Source organism: Hemiscyllium ocellatum, chromosome 17, assembly GCF_020745735.1.
Source record: "Hemiscyllium ocellatum isolate sHemOce1 chromosome 17, sHemOce1.pat.X.cur, whole genome shotgun sequence".
Taxonomy (NCBI): Eukaryota; Metazoa; Chordata; class Chondrichthyes; order Orectolobiformes; family Hemiscylliidae; genus Hemiscyllium; species Hemiscyllium ocellatum.
The window spans coordinates 59,962,795-59,987,342 of NC_083417.1; the positions used below are offsets into that span (position 1 = coordinate 59,962,795).

Here is a 24,548-nt window from a genome sequence, read left to right on the forward strand (position 1 = left end):
AGGAGGCCTGTGCAAAATAAAATAGAAGAACTAATATGTGATTTGATCTAAATTTTCTGATCAATGCTGGAATGGTTGAGCCTAATTCTAATCAGTCAGAAAACTGAACATATATCAGGTCATGTGCAGCAGGGTCTGCCTTCTGCTACAGAGTCAGAAGAGTAAACTCAGCGCAGGAATTCACCAAAGTGATTAACACAGAAGACACACCTCTTTCACGACTCTAGCTGCCATATGGTAGGCTTCAGTGGCCAGTGGCAATGTTATTGAATGGGTGGGAGGGAGGGTGGAGTGGTACGGCTGGCACCAGCATGAGATAAGGGGATGAGATGAGTCAGATGGCAAGTGGGTGAAGTAGTTCAAGGGTGAGTTGGATGGTGGGGGATAGTGTGGTAACTGGGAGTCTCTAGAATGGATTGGGGTGGGGAGGCCAGGCTGGTACCTGGTTGGTGGTTGCTGGTTAGGCTGGGTCAGAGATAGGGGGAGGGCTTTGTGGAGAGAGTGTATTCAGATTGCTGGAAGTAGCCTGGTCAGATCGGTATTGATGGTGGGAAGGTGTAGGTGGGTAAGTCGAGTCAGGTGATCAGGCTTAGCCAAGTTAGATTGTTGGCAGGGTGGCTAGTGAGGATAGTTGGGCCAGAGGCTTGTTGGGTGACTGGGCCTAAGGGGTTGGTCAAGTTAATCAGAGGAGTTGTGTGACGGTGGGCGTAAGCCAGCTCAGGCCATGGCTTTGGTGGGGGTGAGGGGGGGATGGGGGGTTGATGGTATTGTGCTTGATTGGGTTTCATTTCTGCAGTTACACAGAAGCTAGACATTTTCTGAGCAAAAATCTAGGTAAGTATGTCAAACTTAACTCAAACCCGGAGCTGAAAATTTTTGTCGGAGGGACCTGGAGAGCAGGGGAAATGCCCACTAGGAGTTCAGACTTTCTAGGAAATTCCTTGGCAGCTCCCCCCCACCACCATCTTGGGTTCTGCATCCAGTCTCCCACAGTTCAGAGCCCAGACAATTTGGGCTAATTATTACTCAGAGTAACTCACTGTACAATTTAGATGTAACCAAACTGTTAGGAACTGTCCTCGCACTCATCCGTGTCTTCATGGTCTCTCTGGTCTTTGTATTCTGTTCTATTCAGAAGGTGTCTTTAGCTCAGGAATTCCTACTCCTTGTACTAATAGTAATTCAACAACATAATAATAATTAACGTTGGCAAATTTGTCTGTGTTTGGCTTCTAACTGAATTTTTGTGGGAGATCTGATTCCTTTCTCCAGTTACAATGTTGAATCATTGAAGGTTTAGGATATTGACAGAGGAAGAAGAGCTCAAATTTCAAACTTTGCAGATCTGTCAAATTTGATTTTCTTGTGATTTCTGCACCTGAATCAAAATTGCATGAAACATCGCCGTGGTTTTTTAAACCATGATTTGACTGCCTTATCTTTCAGTTGAATTATTGCATGACTTCACGCGGTGTTTACTTAACAGCAGCTTCTTAGCTGACACCTGTCCTAACGTACCCAATGTTAACAATGATAAGAGTTTGTATCTTTAAACTATATCCTGTTTAAACTTGACAAATACAATATCTCGTGTTTTTTGTGGTCTAAAGTCCCTGACCTAGTACATCCTCTAACATTCTGCGAGCAATGCCACAGGAAATTAGCTCACAAATTCAAAAATGTAGTATTGAGTGATGTCTTACACTCTAACTCCTGTTGAAGGGAAAGTTTGAGACATTGAAAACTCCTGTACTGAATGCAGGTTCGATTCCAGCACATTGACCTTAGCTACACTCTTGTGGAGAGGCATCAGATGCAGGTAAACACTCACAAGTCTGCATGACTGCCCATGTGGAGTTTGCACATTCTCCCTGTGTCTGTGAAGGTTTCCGCCAGCGTTCCAAAGATGTGCAGGTTAGATGGATCAGCCATGCGAAATTGTCCATGGAATCCAGAGATGTGCAAGTTGGGTGGATTGGCCATTATAAATTGTCCATAGTGTCCAGTGTTGCGCAGGCAGGGTGAATTAGCCATGGTAAATGCAGGATCACTGGGATAGGGTAGGAGATGGGTATGGATGGTGCTATTTGGAGGGTAGGTGCAGACTCGATGGGCTAAATGGCCTCTTATCTGTACTATAGGGATTTTATGATGGATTAAGTTACAGTAACAGACAACATCTCTTTCAATTTGCAGAATGCAGAGAGGGGTAACAAAATGAAACATAGCTTTCTCTTGTTCCTGTTGCAGCTTACAAGAGGCTTATGAATAAATCTTGTGTGGCAGTAGAGGAGCTGATTGAATGAGCCAGTCGACAAAGTCACTGCTTTATTGTGAGTGAGCCACGTGTTCGCGCACATTCCCCACAGTGTTCCTGCCGCAGTTCAGATCCACTCAGCACAGCTGTGGGATTGATGCCGTGGAGCACTTTCCCTGGGACAAAGGATTGCAATTAGAATGAGATCATACAATGGCTTTCATAATAACTGAGTGGAGCACTAGAGCCTCCGTTAGTACCAGGAGTCATGGGTGCAGTGGGAACAATAGAAACAGCATTTGGAGCGATGCAGCAACCCTGCAGTCCTGATGAAAAACAGATGAGCCTCACTGCGATGGTGAGAGGGAGGAATGTGTGGCTTGATGATTTCCAGAGTGACATGTTAGACCACCATCACCCCCTTCCCCCACAGTAGGTGACTCAGAGCTAGCGATTTCACAAGAGACTTGTATTCACATTATTGTTCAGTTATTTGAAGTAAGTAATGAAAACATGTTAGAGAGGAATATTTCCTCAACTGCCTTTGCACCCCACCTGGCACTGGCAATATAGATGTCTGGATGGAAACATAGATGAGATAATTCTATCCCAAATACAGATCGTTAACAAAGGAAACAGATGTTCAATACAGGCTCAATGCAGCCAAGCATGGGATTCACACTTCCTAGCACAGGTACCAATCCTGAACTGACCAGTGTCTTCATGGCTTGATTCAAAGACTTTGAGATGGAAAGAGAAGCAACCTGAGTTCGTTATCCAGGAGGGAACGCCATGTCCCAAGATGTGACGTGAACTCTAGGATGTTAAAGGCCTGCACCCCAGACTGGAGGAACTTGGAGATGAACTCGGCTTAAATTGTGATCTACCTTATCAATAGATTTTGTATAGCCTAGGCAGTTTGTAAAATGAAACCACGCACTCCAACGAGAAAAACCAATCAAACGTTGAACAAACTTCTGTTTGAAAATTCATTGTACGTACATTTTGAGACCCCAGGTAATTTTGGGTAAGAGCTCACTTCACACACTGTTAGGGTGCGGAAGGAGGACGCTCAAGCCATCATGTCTTTACTTGAATTGCAGTCTTACTATTGTCAAGTTTGGTCAGATAGCAGTGAGGTTGAACAGGCACACATTTTGGCTGTGAACCAGATGGAGTGAACTGAGATTTTCACCTCTCAAACTGAGTGTATATTTCTTGAGAAGTCACCTCCTTCTTCTTCTTCAGAACCATGTGATTGTAAATCCAATTTGTCTGATGAGTTTGATAATGTTAACCAGAAAAGGTCCATGTGAAGATTGGATTCAGTCAGTTGACTGGTAGGGAGTCATTGCGTATAATGAAGTAGGGACCTTCTCAGGCTCTTCGTAAATATCCCTCCAGCGGTGATGACTTTATAAAAAATTACGAATTTTTTTTAAAAATTACGAATAGTCGCAAGAAACTGCACAACTTGATTAGGAAGCTCTGCCTGCACATCACAGTGTGCTCGGTCATTATTTCTCAATGGCTGAAAACATTGCATTTGTAAGTTTTGTTATGAACTGTTTTCCAATCAGTGTTGCCAGCAGTAATCTGTGAGTAGCTGATGATCATACCTGAGAAAATGCCTGTTTGCAGTCCAATCCCTTGAGAGAGGATTGTAACAAACTGTCCCGTAGTAATGGGCTGCACCCATGCAACTGGGAATTTGCAGATAAAGCTTTGCTAAAAAAGATGCTGGGAGGTTGTCCCCTTTAGGATAAGACTTTTGCCTGCCCTCAGCAACCTCCTGTCTTCCTCTTCTCACCTTCTGCACCCATTGACTCGGATCTCATTAATTCAGTTCAAACAGGTTTTGTAGAGTCACGGGGAAATGTATCAGTGTAGGCGAGGGAGCTGTAACACTGCAGCAATGGCTTGAGAGGAAAGCGACAATTCTTCAGGGAGCAGAAACATTGAAAGATCAGAATGAGGTCACCCACTGAAGGCTTCAGTGAAGTGTTTGGTTCTGCCAGGAATAAAGAATGATCAGTACATGACACCTTCCAAGTGTTAGATGAGCAGTCCACCTTTACTGCAGCTTCAGGGGTGTCTGTTGTCACAAACATTGCCAAACCTGAACATAATTAGGTAAACTCAGTAGCAGGATGCAATAGAATAAAGGATCGAAGTATTCAACTCCTTTATTTTGCAACATCCGTGCACTGTTAGATTGGCCAAGCGAAGTAAGCATGTGTGTAACCTTGACTTTTCGGTTATTAGTCAGAGTGTAAAGTCTACGGAGATGTATGAAAATGGTACAAAGCACGATTATTGTCTGCCACCATTCCCCATTCATTTTTGACAGCAACTAGGGAAATAACTGGCAACTCTAGGAGACTCCAGGACAATACAGGAAGGTTGGCACCTCATAGATGCCTCGATCCACAATAAGCTGCAAGAAACAATGGGGTTTAATCCAGACAGGGGCCTCATCAGGTCCTGCTGTGAGCACACAGGGAGTAGCAAGGAGCCAATAAGACTTTGAGTACTTGAGCAATGTTATGGGTGGAGGAATTACAGCATAAACCATAAGTGTTTTATGTTTTAATTCCTGCTGATTATGGTCAGGATCGCTGAGGAAGTCTTTGTCCACAAAGCCTTTCAATTTTTGCACAACAAGATCTCTCAAAACATCGAGAATAATGATCAGATCATCCGGTTTTGGTTATATTAACTGGTGGGTGAATATTGACTAGGTCGTTGGGAAGACCTCTCTGCTGTTCTTCGCAATAGTTTTATAGGACCCTCTAAAGACAGAGGAAGCCTTCCTTTCATTTCTTATCCACCAGGCAGCATTGCTTTGATCTCAGCCTGAAGTTCTTGCTCAAATCACTCGATTTAAAATGAATTTTGGAAGGAAATGGTTGCAGTGCATTCCAGTGCACCAAACGATTGCCCACTCTTTTGAGCGGAGTTTTTATTATCAGGGATTTGGAGATGCCAGTGTTGTGTGATTTTTAACTATAATCGGGGAAGTATCTTGTGGAGTGTAAGGTGACAATATCCAGCAAGGCCTGAGCAAATGTTGCAGTCACTGAGAGTCTGCTTAACATTGTGGGGTCAAATGGATTAGTGTTTGAGCAGATGACAACAGTGCCAGTAATCAGCTCCAGTGTGAGTCCAGACTGCAGCACTGCATGCTCCCGCTGCAGGCAGTCCGAGCGATTCTCCTGCCATCACAAACTATTCTGAGTGTCAGGGTGGTGTTGTCCAGCAAGACCCAGATCTATAACACAGTTTCTTTGAAATGCTGCAACAGGCAGATCGCGTTTGATCACAAAGATAATGTTGGATGTCTATTGGTCAAGCTGGGTGAATTTCACCTGGTTAGTCCCAAGGATCATAGGTGATTCCATGATCCCTTTCTGCTGCTTGACTTGGAAAGATCTGCGGCTGGCAATGGCTGGTTTTCCATATTACTGCGGCACGGTCACGCAATTCTTCTTGCCACCTGGTGCTCACGCATGGTAGCTGTGGGAATCGGGTACAGACCTGGGGCTGCACCTTCAACCGAGATCTTGGGCTCATTTAAATCCCACCAGCCCAGTGATGGTTAGAGTCACTCTGAGGGATATACTCACAGGATCCCACTGTCTTCACTTTGAACCTGTAAAGGCAAAGGCACCTGTCTGATAACGACAACCTCCGTCTTGAAATTTGTACATTAGGGTCAGCTGACATCCTCGGGCCAAGTAAAGTAGAATGAAGGTCGGGAGAAGGTTGTTTATTGTCAAAATGTTTGGCATGTTGCATGGATGCCTCTGTGACCATCATATCTTGACATAGACTTGAATGGACACCCTTTGGCTCAGAGGTATGGACACTACCCATTAAAACCCTCAGGCTGTTTGTTGGAAGTTTGCAACTTCTCTTATGTGAGATGATGAGGCTGGGGTGGGCTTCCCCGTTCCATCCTGTGAAACTCCCACAGAATTGCCTTCTCCACACTGAAGCTGAGTGCGGGGACCAAGGACATCCTGAATGGCTGCAGGAACTTCACACCAGATGGTTAGCCATGACCTGTTCTCAAGGATTCATAGTTCAGGTTCTTATGGGACTAAACATCGAGTATTTAATTACCAGGAGGAGAACATCAGTTAGAATTAAGCAAACCCCTCCTCCCCAGTAAATCCCCACCACTAGTTGTTCAGTGAAAGTCTATCCCAAGGAAAAGTACGCTTCATGCGAATGCAGAAAAAGCGAGTATCATATCAATGGTCATAGTTCTGATGGGACCAAATGTATCTACCAAATCCTGATACAGACATGCCCATTCTGCAGAAAACCCAATGTTGTCTCAACAAGTCATTCCAAGTTGCACTGGGAATAAAATTTCATTCTGAATTTAACACTAGCCTACAGAATGCTGTACAGAATGGACGCTGAAATCAGCTGAGATTTAAGCAGTTCCTAACTCTATAAAAAAAGCTAGAAAAATTGCAGTACCATTGAGAAGAGCTTAGTCTGATTCCAGGTTGCCCATTAAACCGAATTCACAATCACTTTCCCTCTGGCAGGAACCTTTATTTACTCTTGTTGATAACCCTGGTGCCTAACACTTAAATCCTTTGCCACAATCAATCCACCAGACCAAGCTACATTGTCACCAGACAGGGCACTATCAGATTTAACAGTGCTTTGTCACAGGTCGGTAGAGCTGAGAAACACAAACAGAATTTGCTGGGAAAACCTCAGCAAGTCTGACAACATCTGTGCAGAGAAGCACTGGCCCTTCTTCAGAACTACATTTGAATGGCCTTTTTGTTCCTTTGTGACTGCAATTAATCATTCAGAACATAATATAATTATTTTATGGACCACATTACTACTGCACTTTCATCGGATGATTATCAGCAGTAAAACTAGTGAAACAGTACACAACTATAATGCACATTTACTGGTCATAAGCTAGGTATTAGATAGCCACAGAGAGAAAGTGAGGACTACAGATGCTGGAAAGCCAGAGCTGAAAAGCGTGGCACTAGAAAAGCACAACAGGTCAGGCAGCATCCAAGGGGCAGGAGAGTTGATGTTTCAGACATAAACCCTTCATTAGGAATAGCTACAGTCTGGTCAGTAAGTGTAAACCTTGCTCTACGTAAAGGGTTTACCGTTTTGTTCCACTGAACCTGCAAGGGCTGTCTTCCATAAACACCTGATAAGAAGTGAAAGCTAAAGTTATACTGCAGTATGAGCTGTCACGAAGCATTAACTTAGTGGCAAGTAAACCGATAGGTAATCTGCTGAGTTAGCCTACAGATTGCTTCAAACAATTGTGTTGAGGTACAACAGATTATCTACATTATGTGAAAGGTGTTGGAAATTAAATACAAGGATAATTGTTTTTTTGTACAGTTACAAGAGCTGTCTTCATTAAAGATGTAGCAAGTTGATGATGTTAACTAGGGTTACAGTGGGCTGTGACCATCTGGTGCAATGTACTAGCTCTTGTCAGACTGATTGCTACCCGACCCAGTTCTTCTAGATTGTAGATGTTTTATAGTTGCCTTTTCTTTCTTGGGAATTACAAGATTATGAAAATATTTTTGTCTCTTGGACTCCACTCTAATCTCATGCCATCTGTCCAGGACTGCAGGTCAGAACGTTTCCATCTCTTCAGCCAACTTTGCTTTCCACTGTTCTTACTCCTGCTCCTTTTCCTTGTTCTGTTTATGAGCCTAGTTGTTCCTTTCCCCTCTTTTTTGCTGCTATTAATGGTTTCACCATCTCTTTTTAAACCATCTGTTGAGATTTGGGTGTTGGAAATAGGTTGTGTCCAACATGAAACACATTACATGGTAGGATTTGTGTAAACTGGCGTATTCTTCAAAGGTAGGTGAGATTAAGGTTAGAAACTATCTTGTAAATGAGTAATAGAAGTACAAATTGTTTGTCACCTCAGTCTGACTGTATATCCATAAGCTGATCAATATTTGATTATGATCTAGCTTAATTCTGGCAGATGCCAACAACAAATGAAATAGTTGCTGACTGCTTCATGATCAGGGAGAAATGTGCGGAAGTTTTAGTTTTTTAATGAATTTAACCTGGGGTGTGCACATTCTGGCTGGTCCAGTATTTGTTGCGTACACATTACTGCTGTTGAGAAGGTTGTGATGAGTTGCCTTCTTGAATGGCTGCAGTCTTTGCTGTGTGTATGCCCACCCATCAATGTTGGGGAGTTCCAGGATTTTGACCAAATGACTTGAAGGAATAGCAACACAATTCAGAATCTGGGCGGTGTGTGACTTGTGGGTGTTGGGGGATTGGTGGGGATTAGTGTTGGCAGGCAGTGTTGGATGGCAGTGTGACTACTGTGTGTGTCCTTCTCAGTAATGTAGGAAGCTTTACTCATTGCTGTTGTGCATCCTGTGTATGGTGCACACCACCACACTGTGCTGCAGCAGTGAATGGGGTGTTATCAAGTGGGATGCTTTCTCATGGATCATGTGAACCTCTTTGAGTATTTTTGCACTCATCCAGACAGATGGGACGTATTTCAGACACTCTTGCCATGCATCTTGTACATGGTGGGCAGGTATTGGGGAGTCAGGAGATGAATTACTCTCTTTATCTGATCTACTCTTGTGGCAGCAGATCTTTCTGGTGAGTCCAATTCAGTTTCTGAGTCAGTGGTAATCCTGTAGTGGGGTTAGTGGGGAATTCTGTGATTGTAATTGCCATTGAATGTCAGGGGAGATGATTAGATTCTTGTTTACTGGAGACTTTTAAAAATTCGGTAGTAGGATATGATGTCACTGGGTGGTCACCATTTATTAAACATTCCTTGAGAAGGTGTTGGTGAGCTACATGCTTGAACCACTTCAGTCCATGTGCTGTAGGTGGACCCACAATGCCCTTAGAGAAGGAATTCCAGAATTTTGATCCAGCAACAGTGAATGGAATGGTAATGTATTTTCACCAGTATTAGTGAAGGAATAGTCACGTATTTCCAAGTCAGGATTGTGAGTGGTTCAGAGGGGAACTTGCGGGTGGTGTTCTTCCCATGTAGTTGCTGCCCTTGTCCTTCTAGATGGAAGTGGTCATGAGTTTGAAAGGTGCTGTCTGAGGATTTTTGATGAGATGCCTGTTCCTAGTGTGACATGCATGTTTAGTCAGTCAGACGTTGCATAGAACTGGTTGAAGGTACACACTGTGCAGGTTGGGTGAGGTGGTCACCTCTGAAGCAACTCTGCCTTAGTGAATGCGGTGCAAGCCTCACATTTGAGTGATTCTTCCTTGTAAGTGACTCATGTATCTGCAATAAATTCCTTGTGCCACTTTGGGGGGGGGGGGTGAAGGTGCTAAAACCAACCAACTTGGATTTAGATAGTATCCTTTAGGAAATCTCAATGTGCTGTATGTTATTGAAGTATTTTTGAGGTGCTGTGTCTACTGTAATGTAGAAAACACAGTAACCAATTCTGTTACAAGTACCAAAGGTAACAATATGATTGATGACCACATGCTGTATTCTAGTAATGCCAACTTCCTTGTTCTTTCAATGATGCTGAGAGATAATTTGAGGTGAGATTGGACTGTGCTCATTCAGTCACTCAGTACCGTGCTACTGCTCAATTTTTTGAAACAATGCTTTTCTGTACCCATGACTTTTCGTCTCCAAGGAAAAAGAATGCTTGTGACTAAGCAGTCCAGATGCAAACCTGGTGGATATTTGTATCACAGTATCGCTGGCAATACTTTCCAGCTTTTTAATATAAATATGTAAAGGATGTAGAAGTGACTATTATCACAGAAGTTACGACATGGATAAAGGTCATTCAACCCAACTTGTCTCTGTTTGAGTTGGTGTGTGTACTCTCCTGTAAACAGCAGAATCTTCCCAGTGTGAGATTAAATGTCCATCTAATTTCCTTCAGTTTTACAGTAACAGCAAACTGCACTGTCTGATCTGTGTGCTCATTCCCGCGTATACTGTGTTAAAATTCACAAGTGTGCACATCGTGGACTGGGTAAGTAATAGGAAATTGGCAAACTGTACAAAAGTTTAGCAGTCAGGTGAATGCCTTCTTATCATTGGGGGCATTAAAGTAACAAGAGCAGCAACACTAAGGTGATATTAAATGTTATCTTGAGGTGAGACTTTGAGGATGGAAGCATTTTTCACACTATATTCCTGCACTTTGTAGCATTTCTGAATATTTATTGTTTGACTGACGGCAGAAATATTCTGAATCACAACATTTATATTTGTCTAGTTAATTGATTTCTTTGCCTGTAAAAGGGTGAAAAATATATATTTTCTAATAAATATTACTGCATGGTATTTGCATAGAAACAAAGAGAGCAGGAGTAGACCATTCAGCCCTTTTGAGCCTGCTCCACCATTCAATATGATCATGGCTGGTCATCCAACTCAATCCCATGTTCCTACTTTTTTCCTATACCTTTGAACCCATTGGCCCTAAGATAAATATCTAATTCCTTGGAAATATTGAATGATTTGATCTCAGCTGCTTTCTGTGGCAAAGACTTCTGCAACCCAAAGGTTGTAGAGGTCTTCTGTCGATAACACGAGCAGAACTGAAGGGTGCCACAAGCAAGAGTCTTTGCTTAGAGGGGTGTGTCACTTAATAAAGCCACTCTGGGATTCGTGATCTATAGAATTCTAGAGCTCATAGGGGACGTGAATTTGTAAACCAGACTCTGACGCTATATTCCTGCACTTTGGAGCATTTCACCATATCATGTGATGGTGGGCAAATTATTGGGGAGGATTCTGAGAAACAGGGTTTGTGATTACTTGAAAAAGCATAGTTTGATTAGAGGTAGTAAGCATGGCTTTGTGAAGGGCAGGTCATGCCTCAAGCCTTATATAATTACTTGAGGATGTGACAAAACATCTTGTTGGAGGTTGAGCAGTGGGTGTGGTGCAAATGGATTTTGGCAACGTATTTGATAAGGTTCTGTGTGGTAGGCTCATTCAGAAAGTAAGGAGACATGAGATGCAGGGAAATTTAGCTGTCTGGATATAGAGTTGGTTGGCACATAGACGATGGAGGGTGATATTAGATGGAAAATATTCAGCCTGGAGCTCAGTGATTTGCAGGCATCTGTTAGAACATAGAACATAGAAAAATACAGCGCAGTACAGACCCTTCGGCCTTCAATGTTGCGCCGACCAAAGCCTACCTAACCTACACTAGCCCAATAACCTCCATATGCTTATCCAATGCCCGCTTAAATGACCATAAAGAGGGAGAGTCCACCACTGCTACTGGCAGGGCATTCCATGAACTCACAACCCGCTGAGTAAAGAATCTACCCCTAACATCTGCCGTATACCTACCACCCCTTAATTTAAAGCTGTGTCCCCTAGTAACAGCTGACTGCATTAGTGGAAAAAGGTTCTCACTGTCAACCCTATCTAAACCCCTAATCATCTTGTACACCTCTATCAAATCTCCCCTAAACCTTCTTTTCTCCAATGAGAACAGCCCCAAGTGCCTCAGCCTTTCCTCATACGATCTTCCTACCATTCCAGGCAACATCCTGGTAAACCTCCTCTGCACTCGTTCTAAAGCTTCCACATCCTTCCTATAGTATGGCGACCAAAACTGCACACAATACTCCAGATGAGGCCTCACCAGAGTCTTATACAACTGCAACATGACCTCAGGACTCCGGAACTCAATTCCTCTGCCAATAAAGCCCAGTACACCATATGCCTTCTTCACAGCACTATTTATCTGGGTGGCAACTTTCAGAGAATTGTGTACATGGACACCAAGATCTCTCTGCTCATCCACACTACCAAGTAGCCTACCATTAGCCCAGTAATCCATCTTCTTTTACTCCTACCAAAGTGAATGACTTCACACTTAGCTACATTGAACTCCATTTGCCACCTTTCTGCCCAGCTCTGCAACTTATCTATATCCCGCTGTAACCTGCCACATCCTTCTTCGCTGTCCACAACTCCACCGACTTTCGTGTCATCCGCAAACTTGCTCACCCAGCTTTCAAGCCCTCCTCTAGGTCATTTATAAAAATGACAAACAGCAATGGTCCCAAAACAGATCCTTGTGGAACACCGCTGGTAACTGCACTCCAAGATGAACCTATACCATCAACTACTACCCTCTGTCTCCTTCCAGCCAGCCAATTCCAAATCCAAACCTCTAATGCACCCTCAATACCATACCTCTGTAGTTTTTGCATTAGCCTACCATGGGGTACCTTATCGAACGCCTTGCTAAAATCCATATACACCACATCTACTGCTTTACCCTCGTCCACTTCCTTGGTCACCTTCTCAAAGAACTCAACAACTGTTCTAGGACCTCTGCTCTTTGTGACTTTTTTAAATGACTTGGATGAGGAAGTGGAAGGGTGGGTCAGTAAGTTTGCTGATGACACAGAAGTTGGTGTAGTTGTGGATAGTGTGGAGGGCTGTTGTAGGTTGCAATGGGACATTGACAGAATGCAGAACTAGGCTGAGAAGTGGCAGATGGAGTTCAATCTGGAAAAGTGTGATGTGATTCATTTTGGAAGGTTGCATTTGAATGCAGAATACAGGGTTAAAGGCAGGATTCTTGGCAGTGTGGAGAACAGAAGGATCTTTGGGTCCACGTCTGTAGATCCATCCAAGTTTTCACCCATATTAAGAGGGTTGTTAAGAAGGCATATGGTGTGTTGGCTTTCATTTGCGGGGGATTGAGTTTAAGAGCTGCGAGGTTATGCTGCAGTTAAACCACTCTTGGAATATTATGTTCAGTTCTGGTCATCTCATTATAGGAAAGATGTGGAAGCTTTCCCAGGATGCTGCCTGGACTGAGGGCATCTCTTATCAAGAAGGGTTGAAGGAGCTGGGCCTTTTCTCATTGGAGTAAAGAAGGATGAGAGGTGACTTGACAGAGGCGTACAAGATGATGAGAGGTGTAGATAGAGTGGATAGCCAGAGATTTTTTCCCAGGGTGGAAATGGCTATCTTGAGGGGGCATAATTTTAAGGTGATTGGAGAAATGTTTAGAGGAGATGTCAGAGGTAAGTTCTATACAGAGAGTGGTGAGGCTGTGGAATGAACTGCAAGCGATGATCATACAGTCAGATACATTACGTACATTTAAATGATTCTTGGATAGGCACATGGAAGATAGTAAAATGTAGGGCACGTGGGTTAGTTTGGTGTAGGTAAAGTAGGATAAAAGGTCAGCACAACATTGACGGCTGCTGTGCTGTTCTGTGATTGATTCTGTGGGTTTCTCTGATTTTTCGCCCTCGCTGGGTGGAATTCAAGGATGGATCTTGGCTTGAAAGAGTTGCTGCAACTTACTGCCAATAGAACATGACCTGCACCACTTGTGTGCATCACCCAGGTTAGATGCTTCACTCAGGTTAGATGCTTCACCCAAGCAGAAGGTATCACAACATGGCTTTGAATTGCTCTCCCACAGGCAATATTTTGAAAAGCACTTTTATTTCAGACGTTCTCCTGTATTGAACTGCCTTACAGCTACAGGGCAAGGATTTAGATTTTTTTTGTTGTTGGTGTTCAGTTATAGGCAATGATATAATCCAGCCGTGACTGGACTGCTGGCTGAATGGGAGGGGAAGGGTAACCATCTTTCTGACTGACCTAGAATTTGACTGTACCCACGAAAACTAATTGTGTGAAGCCCTTTATGTGATCCAGTTGATGGACTAGATCTATGTCTGTTACCAAATAGCTTATTGAATCAGAGCTTGTGACCTTGTTCATAATGTGTTTTGTAAAGTCTGATCTGAGACCAGTTGAATTGATGAATTGTAGGATTACTTCCATAGGAAGCACATGTAAATATGGTACTAACTCAACAAAAGACATTTTATTTGGCCTTACTTGGATGACGATAAGATATATAAAGATAAATAAAAGCTGTTTCACCTACCTGGGACCTGCTGCCATATTTTGTGGACAAGATGTTAGCAATGACCCTGGAAGCACATTACTATTTGTGGGAGTTTTCTGTGTAACCTGAGTGCTGTTCTTTCGACATTATCATAATGATCACACTTCAGTGATCTTTAATTATCTCTGAAGCACTTTGAAAGGCCTAAGGTTGTGAAAGGCACTATGGAAATGGAAGTCCACCTTTTTTTGGATGGTTGTATCAGTGTTTTAGACAGTGACAACTCGAGTTTCAACCTGCGCGTTACATTGTCATAAAAACAGAACACTGGCTTCTATTTTCTCTCTGTCCTCACGGCTCCTCCAATGCCTTTGATCACCCAACACCCAGCTCCAACTGACCTCTCTTCCTCCTCCACAAAACACTGCGAAGGTGAAGTTACCTCTTGGACTTGTGATCGAGACTGTGTTGACTTCTGAAGTACCTCTGTATTTAGCTGCTCAAGGTGTAAACCTGACAATGGTGGAGCCAAGTGCAACGCCTTTCCAAACAAAATTGACATATTACTGCATTTCCAATATATTTCCCAAAGTGCTTGCTGGACAGTTTTCAAGTCCAAAGATTGTTGTTTCGTCAACAAACACAACAGTTATTTTTCTGCACAGCAAGATCATGCAATGGGTATGAAGATATGTCGCCAATCTGTCGTTAATGGGTGTTGTGCAAGGGGACAGTTAACTGGCATGAACATGCTGTTGTTCTTGGGGAACCATGGAATGTTGAAATGCCTGACAGGCTCCTTTTAGTATTTCATTTGTTGATAGCACCATGCAGTAGGATCTGGTCAGTCACTCACTGAGTGTTGGCATCATTCCTGTACTAAAGACTGAGATTGGGCTTGACCTCACAATCCCATTACTCTGAGACGGCATTGTTACCATGTGGACCCTTCAGCCAACAGGAACACAACATTGCTCAGCTCAGAGCAAGTTACTCCATTTGCCTAGACAGTGAACACAAGCAAGAGATGAACCAAATGAACAATTGAGAATCATAGGAAATTATTCCTGATGTATCATTTTCTACAATGGTTTAATGCCCCTGTGACTATTGTTTAAAAATCTTTGATTCTGCCTGCAAGAGCAAATGATTAGGTGCCTGACAATTATGAGATATTGGTGATTTTCTCAATATTCAGTCACAGTTTTTACATGATGTGGAAGTGCCGGTGTTGGCCAGGAGTGGACAGAGTCAGAAGTCGCACGACACCAGGTTATGATCCAATAGGTTTGTTTGAAATCACAAGTTTTCAGAGCACTGCTACTTTGTCACCTGATGAAGGAGCAATGCTCCAAAAGCTTGTGATTTCAAATGAACCTGTTGACCAATAACCTGGTGTTGTGTGATTTCTGACACTTCTCTACAGGATGGACCAAACCCTACTTTTGACTGATTGGAATAGTTAGGATTTATTATTGACTTTGAGGGTGTGATTATTCTTTAGAAAAATGCATCAGAACCACTTCAGAGTGCATCCAATGCAATGTACTTTATGAACATTCAACTGGACCCTTTATCGTATCCATTGTTTATGCAATTAGAGTTTAAAAGGTGGGCTTTGCATGACTTCATGGATTAACTTCTATGTTACTGGGTCTTTATTGGAATGGACAGCATGTATTGTGACCTCCTGAGGTAAACATGAGCCACAAATTAAAGTTTGATATTCAGAATTTGAAATCCTGTTCTAAGTTGTGAGAATTTAAAACCTCTGGCATGCGTATGGCCGCATTTTGTTTTTATTCTTCAGGTTTTGAATATCTTTTCATTGCATCCGATCAGACCAGTTTCCTCCTGAAACAATTATCCTTTTAGGCAGCAATATTTCTTTAAATAGGCAGAAAGTCTGGGGTGAAAGGAGTAATAGCAAAGCAGGAAAAGGGAATGATACAGCACTAAGCACTTAACAAAGCATCATTTGGTATGTTTGAGTGCTTCTTGGTCTTCATTCAAGTGGCCTTTTAGTTATATCTTGAAAGGAATACCAAGCACAAGCTTTGGCTGGGTGACCAATTGGAACAGTCTCAAACATGAAGCTGTTGCCTCCAACTGGCATCCCATACGATAATCAAAAGAACCAATCTCCCATCTGAGCCCAAACTTAGCAGGTCACATTTTGAACTGCAGAATACCACTTCCCATCGCAGGAGCCAATTGGCATCTGCTCAAACTTTGGTCTAATGAAAAGTATGCTGCATCCCTGCTACATAAGGAACACCAGGTTATGGGAAGGGCAAATGGAGAATTCTATTCATTAGCTTGCCATAAATGCGAGTGCAAAATCAGCTTCATCCTTCAGGAGAGGATTTTTAAAATTGACAAACCTCTTTGAGTGGCCAAAATCTGCATTGAATAATAGCTTATAGAATCAGACAGCACAGAAACAGACCCTTTGGTGCAACTCATCCATGCTGACCAGGTTTCCCAAACTAAACTAGTTCTGTTTGCCTGCATTTTGCCTCTAAATTCTGCCTAATTCGTGTACCTATCCAAATGCCTTTTAAATGTTCTAACTGTATCTGGATCTACCACTTCCTCTGGTAGTTTATTCCACATGTGAACCACCCTTTGTGTGATAAAGAAGCTTAAAAAATGAATAATAAGCCATGAAGTACAGGATAGTCGAATGCAAGCTTGTTGTTTTAAAACCTGTAGAAGGAAACCAGTGGGATGATGAGATCCATTGGCTAGATATTTGAGGTAAGAATGGACTGTTGGGTATAGAGCAGTGAGTGTTGTTTAAACTAAAGTGGAAGAGAAAAAGTGCATTTAAAAAGAAACTTGTGGAAAAATTATAATTGGGGTGAATCACAATGTGACATGGGCACAGATGGATGATCAACTTAGGTTGTTGAACTCCAGGGTGGGAATGTTCTGCTTCGGTTTTGCCAACTGTTAAAATAGATATGGGATGATCCTGACCTCAACATCGACTAGGTGCACTAAGTCATTCAAAGTCAAGAAGGATAAAATATTTGTCCATAAACGTTAAGCAGAAGTAATCAGACTCTTTGAATCATATGCTGCCCTTGCTGAATTAGTATTATCCATACCTTTATACAATTTCGAGTGTCATTATGCAGAGCATTCATAGTCACTTTCATGAAATATCTCATTTTTTTAAATGAAACCTGCAGTTAAGAGGGAACACCACATGACTGGAGTGCAGGGAGTTGACGGTTGAAGGTACATGGGGAAATAAGAGCAGGAGACAACCATATAATCTGTCAGAATTGCTCCACCATTCAACATGATCATGGCTAATTTTGGATTTCGCCTCCATTTTCTTGTCTGCTGCTATATCCCTTGATTTGCAGAGAGCCCAAAAATTTGTCCAACTCTGTCTTAAATATGTTCAGTGGTAGAGCATCGACATCTCTTTGCAGTCAAGGATTACGAAGAATCACAGTGTAGTGATTGTAATGAGGTCAACCAGGTGGACCTCATAGGATATGAGTTCCCTGATTGGCCTGTTAATCTGACTGATATAAACAGGAGTGTCAGAGGTTGTGTTCACTCTGAGGGAGCTGGATCAATGTCAAGGACTTTCCACATATAAATAAAGGGTCACTTGGTGATGGGATACTGGCCTCTGTGGAGTTATTTCAGTCACAACCCTTTGAGTGAAGAAATTTGTCTTCCTCTCAGTCCTAAATTATCAGTTACTTATCCTAAAACTATGCTCACTTGTTTCACTTGGCTGGAGAATTTAAAATAATGACTCATCTATACCCTGGTTACACCCTTCAGAAACATGTCTGTTTCAGTGAGATCACCTCTCCTCCTTCTAAAATCAAGGAAGATAGGCCCATCATATTCCACCTTTTATTGTAGAACAACCATTTCATCCCAGAGACCAATCTAGTGACTCTTTACTGTAGTATCTCCAAAACAGGTATATCCTTCCTCAAATATGGAGATCAGTACTGCACAGAGTACTTCAGATGCGGTTTCACCAAAGCCCTATCCATTCCCATTGTAATAGAGGCCCGTTAACTTTCCTAATGGTATGGGTACGTCCTCAAGAATCTTGAATACATTTGTCAAATGGGATTCCCTTTTGTAAGACCATGTTGATTTGTTTTTCCAAGTGAATGATTCAGACTTCTTTAGTGATAGATTCTAGTACTCTCCTGACGACTAATGTCAGGCTAACTGGCTTGCCGTTCCCTTTCTTCTCCCTCCCTCCTTTCTTGAATAGTGGCATTACAATTGCTAACTTGCAACCCCTGGGCTATCCAAGAATCTAGGGAGTTGTGGAAAACCCAGTATAGTGCATCCACTATCTCCGCAGCTTTCTCTGTTTGAATCCTTGAATGTGGGTTATCAGCTCCTGTAGACTTGTCCTCTTTCAGTGGCCATGATCTTATCCAGGTGTTGATGTGAATGATATCTGTATTCCAGGGGTAATTGTGAATGGAGGATGGTGGCCGCAGCTTTATTGAGGAAAATCATAGCTCTAGTTAAGCAGTGCTGAGGGGATGCAAGTGTTCTACTTTGGAACACCTAATGAAAGAAAAACAGATTTTGGAAGTATTTGAATGAAGCAATATGATAATCATTATGAGAAATTAGGATATACAGTGGAATGAAGTGTACAGTAGTATACAGAGCATGGATAACGCAAAGGGTTTCCCTCAGAGGCCAATTATGGTTGGTAATTTTTGTGGAGGTTCTGTCATGATACCAGTAGAGGAGTTTAAGCTAAATCATGTGGCTTTGTATATTGTGATCTTGCTGATGTGAGATCCCAGGTAAATATGTTGAAGGAAGATTGAAAGAAGCAGATGTTAGGATAAATGATAAAAACCCAGAAGTGATATGAAACCCTTGATCACTCTAAAACCTTTCAAATCAAACACTACCTGATTTAGTTGCAATGTTGACAAATTTGCAGTTCGATAAGGTACTTGGTTTAGACTTCAGCTGTTGCAAAGCAAGAGTAAGTTTGAAGTAGAATTAATATTGACGAATGCATTAATTGTTCATTGCGGAAGGTGAGGTCCAAATAATGAGAGGACCGGGAACTTAAAACTGAATTTGTATAAAACCAACATTGAGAAGCATTTAATTAAAGAGGACACAATATTTACAGGAAAGGAAGAATGTATGTTTACCATAGAATATTTCTCAGAAACATCCCATTTCAATTATCTTGTACTTATGGAAGTGGATGTTCTGTACATTTTGTACCCAACAACAATGTGAGTGAGCAGCTAATCTACTTTTCAGTTCCTCTTGTGGGAGAGTCTAGGACCATAGGGCATAATCTCAGAATAAGGAGTCACACAATTAATACAGTGAAGAGGAGGAATTTCTTCAGAGAATCTGGAATTCTTTATTGCAGAAGGCTATTGAGACTGAATCATTAACTATATTCAAGACTGAGATAGGGTTAGAGTTAGGATTAGGCAGTGTTTTAATTAGTAAGAGAATCATGCGTTATAGGGAAAAGGCAAGAATGTGGAATTGAGGGTTATCAGATCGGCTATGATCTTAGATTAGATTAGATTACTTACAGTGTGGAAACAGGCCCTTCGGCCCAACAAGTCCACACCGACCCGCTGAAGCGCAACCCACCCATATCCCTACATTTACCCCTTACCTAACACTACGGGCAATTTAGCATGGCCAATTCACCTGACCTGCACATCTTTGGACTGTGGGAGGAAACCGGAGCACCCGGAGGAAACCCACGCAGACACGGGGAGAACGTGCAAACTCCACACAGTCAGTCGCCTGAGTCAGGAATTGAACCCGGGTCTCAGGCACTGTGAGGCAGCAGTGCTAACCACTGTGCCACCATGCCGCCCACCCACTGTGCCACCATGCCGCCCACCCACTGTGCCACCATGCCGCCACCATCTTGTTGAATAGCAGAGCTGACTCGATGGGCTGAATGGCCTACTTCTATGTCTTTTGGTTTTATAAGAAGCAAATTGAACCCAGTTTTAACATCTGAAAGAGCAGTCCTTGCAACACTGCTGCTCTCCTTCTGTTCTGCACCAACATGGCAGCCTAAATGATATGCTCAGGTCTCTGGAGTGGGGTTTGAGTTTATCACGTTCGAACCTGGAAGAGAGAGTGTGATCAATTGAGCTGTGCCTATGGAAAGATTTATAGGCGACACATTTCTGACAGAGCCTTGATATTAAGAAAACAGATAAAATTCAGTAACTGAGTGATTGATTGCAGCGTCATTGCTCCAATAAAAAAAGAATTGCAACTTCAACATAACCAGCATCTGCCGCTCATAGGAACCAGGTTAAAATCAGAAACTGCCTCGAAAGTCAATGCATTAAATATATACCTCTGTGGATAATGTGTGACATACTGTGTAATTACACCTAACAATATAAATGAATGGGAAAAAATATATCAGTGCAATATTAGATTAGATTAGATTACTTACAGTGTGGAAACAGGCCCTTCGGCCCAACAAGTCCACACCGACCCGCAACCCACCCATACCCCTACATTTACCCCTTACCTAACACTATGGACAATTTAGCATGGCCAATTCACCTGACCCGCACATCTTTGGACTGTGGGAGGAAACCGGAGCAAACCCACACAGACACGGGGAGAACGTGCACACTCCACACAGTCAGTCGCCTGAGTCGAGAATTGAAACCAGGTCTCAGGCATTGTGAGGCAGCAGTGCTAACCACTGTGCCACCATGCTGCCCACATATATTTCGAATGGACAGAAATGGTGCATGTATAGCATTGCTGATAAAGAAGGATCGAATGTTTACGTGAAGAATAGGTTCGCCTTTGACTGAGGGAAGATTTGAGTCGTTGCAGCTGTAAGTATGTTCAGCAAATTGGCAAAAACTGGTTGACATGAGGATGGTCAGAAAGAATTGATATTGAATCACTGGAAGATACAAGGAACCAGGAAGGTTTTATCAGCGCTGAACTCATACAGAAGGATAGTGGCAATCTTTCAAAGGGAACAGATTAATCCAGCCTGCCTTAGAATCAAGCACATTAAACAGGAAACAAAGAAACATCTTCCAGTATTTAGTAATGAGTCTGAGGTGACAAAAAAATTGAAGATTGCAGGCAAAGTGGCGAACCAAGGAACAAAATAAGAAAAGAAATATTTGCTCTCCAGAGTTGTACAGTCCAATAGAAATTTCTGACTAGTTGCCGATTGTGGACACAGTGAGACTGTTTTAGACACAGATACTGATGCTAGGAGAAACCCTTTACATGCACACAATGCAGGTAAATATACTTCTTGTGTATATATTTATTTAATGAACATTTACCTCCAGTCAGTAACTAAGGAAGTGAATCATTCCAGCAACAATGGAAAAGCAATGGATGCACATTTTTTTGTCTTGCCATTTTACCAAAGGTTAACATTTACATGCATACTTTCTGTGAAAATGAATATTGTTGTCACATGTCCAAAAATGGTGTCTACTACCCATTTTCTAATTTAGTAATCAAATACAGTTTCCCTCAAATGGATTTCCATTTAGCCACATGTGGCTAGTGGACAGTACTAATCTCGAGGAAGCTTAATATTGAAAACTTGGAATTACATAGTAAATTAATGAGATTAAAAACAGATGTCAGGCAAAAGCACAGATCTTTCAAAAATGCTTCAGGAGGTCAGATAGAATATGCTCGAAAATGACCCAGGATCTATGCAGTACATTGAGAAAACTAAGTTGAAAGGCATTTTCAGAGAATAAAGAAAGGTTACTTGTACACGCTTTTAGTAAATGTTGGAATTATGTGTGTGTTCATATTGGCAACATTAGAGTAGTTCTAGTAATAGACTAGCAATCTGGACTTTGAACTATGTTAGTCATTTCCCCTTAACACTGTGTTGTACTTTCCCAGGATTATTCATGAAGATGGATTTTCTGGAGACGATGTGAAGCAGTACAAGCCTGTGGTGTACAGCAACACCATTCAGTCCCTGGCTGCCATTGTCCGTGCTATGGATACCTTGGGTATTGAGTACGGTGACAAGGAGCGAAAGGTAAGGTGTCAAAAATCTGCATAACAATGTATGGATGAAACAACCTGCAAAGGCAAGAAATCTTTATAAAATGATCCAAATAGAACCAGAACAACATCAGCATTAAGCTGTAAAACTGGGTTGTGTGTAATGTATGTTGGCACATACAAATGGGCATTATTGAAATTTACAAAGTTCTTGTTCAAGACAACATTTGGGTATTAGAATCTACTTTTCAAGGAACCTGCCTACAATTAAAGATCCTGTGGTAATAGGGGAATCGCAAATGTTATATAAATTTATATGTAGATTAGGCTTGTCCCTGTTTGATATGTTTACTGTTTTCACCAAACAGACCCATTGTGTTGGATAAGTTTAGAATTTAAATGGAATGAACATGATTTAACTTCCTATCTGCCCTAACTTCTTGTTACAATAGCCATCAATGATGCTAATCGACAAATCAAACTCGAAAAGTGCCTAACCAAATTGATGTGTTACATTTCAACAAAGTTATGTTTTGCTTCATGGCACTGGTGATCCGTTCACTTTAAAATAGTGGGTTTACTCTGTTGGTTGTGTCTTAACTGTTAATGGGTAAAATCAATGACTGCAGATGCTGGAAACCAGATTCTGGATTAGTGGAAGAGCACAGCAGTTCAGGCAACAACCGAGGAGCAGTAAAATTGACATTTCGGGCAAAAGCCCTTCTTCAGGAATACAGGCAGAGAGCCTGAAGCGTGGAGAGATAAGTGAGAGGAGGGTGGGGGTGGGGAGAAAGTAGCATAAAGTACAATAGGTGAGTGGGGGAAGGGATGAACGTGATAGGTCAGGGAGGAGGGTGGAATGGATAGGTGGAAAAGAAGATAGGCAGGTAGGACAAGTCATGGGAACAGTGCTGAACAAAGTTTGGAACTACGGTGAGATGGGGGAAGGGGAAATGAGGAAACTGTTGAAGTCCACATTGATGCCCTGGGGTTGAGGTGTTCTGAGACGGAAGATGAGGCGTTCTTCCTCCAGGCGTCTGGTGGCGAGGGAGCGGCAGTGAAGGAGGCCCAGGAACTCCATGTCCTCGGCAGAGTGGGAGGGGGAGTTGAAATGTTGGACCACAGGGCGGTGTGGTTGATTGGAGCGGGTGTCCCAGAGATGTTCCCTAAAGCGCTCTGCTAGGAGGCGTCAAATCTCCCCAATGTAGAGGAGACCGCATCAGGAGCAACGGATACAATAAATGATATTGGTGGATGTGCAGGTAAAACGTTGATGGATGTGGAAGGCTCTTTTAGGGCCTTGGATGGAGGTGAGGGAGGAGGTGTGGGCGCAGGTTTTACAGTTCCTGCGGTGCAGGGGAAGGTGCCAGGATGGGAGGATGGGTTGAAGGGGGGCGTGGACCTGACCAGGTAGTCACTGAGAGAACAGTCTTTGTGGAAGGCAGAAAGGGGTGGGGAGGGAAATATATACCTGCTGGTGGGGTCTTTTTGGAGGTGGCGGAAATGTTGGCAGATGATTTAGTTTATGCGAAGGTTGGTAGGTTGAAGGGTGAGTATCAGGGGAGTTCTGTCCTTGTTACGGTTGGAGGGGTGGGGTCTGAGGGTGGAGGTGCGGGATGTAGATAAGATGCGTTGGAGGGCATCTTTAACCATGTGGGAAGGAAAATTACAGTCTCTAAAGAAGGAGGCCATCTGGTGTGTTCTGTGGTGGAACTGTTCCTCCTGGGAGCAGATACGGCGGAGACGGAGGCAAAGGAATTGGGAATACGGGATGGCATTTTTGCAGGAGGTGGGGTGGGAAAAGGTGTAATCCAGGTAGCTGTGGGAGTTGGTGGGTTTGTAAAAAATGTCGGTATCAAGGCAGTCGTCATTAATGGAGATGGATAAGTCCAGGAAGGGGAGGGAGGTGTCAGAGATGGTCCAAGTAAATTTTAGGTCAGGATGGAATGTGTTGGTGAAGTTGATGAATTGCTCAACCTCCTCGCGAGAGCACAAGGTGGCGCCAATGCAGTCATTAATGTAGCGAAGGACGAGATGGGGAGTGGTGCCGGTGTAATTACGGAAGATCGACTGTTCTACGTAGCCAACAAAGAGACAGGCATAGCTGGGGCCCATACGGGTGCCTATGGTTACCCCTTTGGTCTAGAGGAAGTGGGAGGATTCGAAGGAAAAATTGTTAAGGGTGAGGACCAGTTCGGCCAAACGAATGAGAGTGTCAGTGGAAGGGTACTGTTGGGGACGTCGGGAGAGGAAGAAACGGAGGGCTTGGAGGCCATGGTCATGGTGGATGGAGGTGTAGAGGGATTGGATATCCATGGTGAAGATGAGGCGTTGGGGGTTGGGGAAACGGAAGTCTTGGAGGAGGT

General features: G+C 42.8%; 1 protein-coding gene across 2 annotated transcripts in view; it reads left to right on the plus strand.

Annotated features, from left to right (window-relative positions):
- Nucleotides 1-24,548, plus strand: part of gnao1b (guanine nucleotide binding protein (G protein), alpha activating activity polypeptide O, b) — a 229,382-nt gene that overhangs the window by 58,247 nt on the left and 146,587 nt on the right. For both annotated transcript variants that reach the window (XM_060838215.1, XM_060838214.1), the window contains exon 3: nt 22,075-22,216. In XM_060838215.1, coding sequence (XP_060694198.1) covers nt 22,075-22,216 — 142 coding nt within the window. The remainder of the gene's footprint in view (nt 1-22,074; nt 22,217-24,548) is intronic.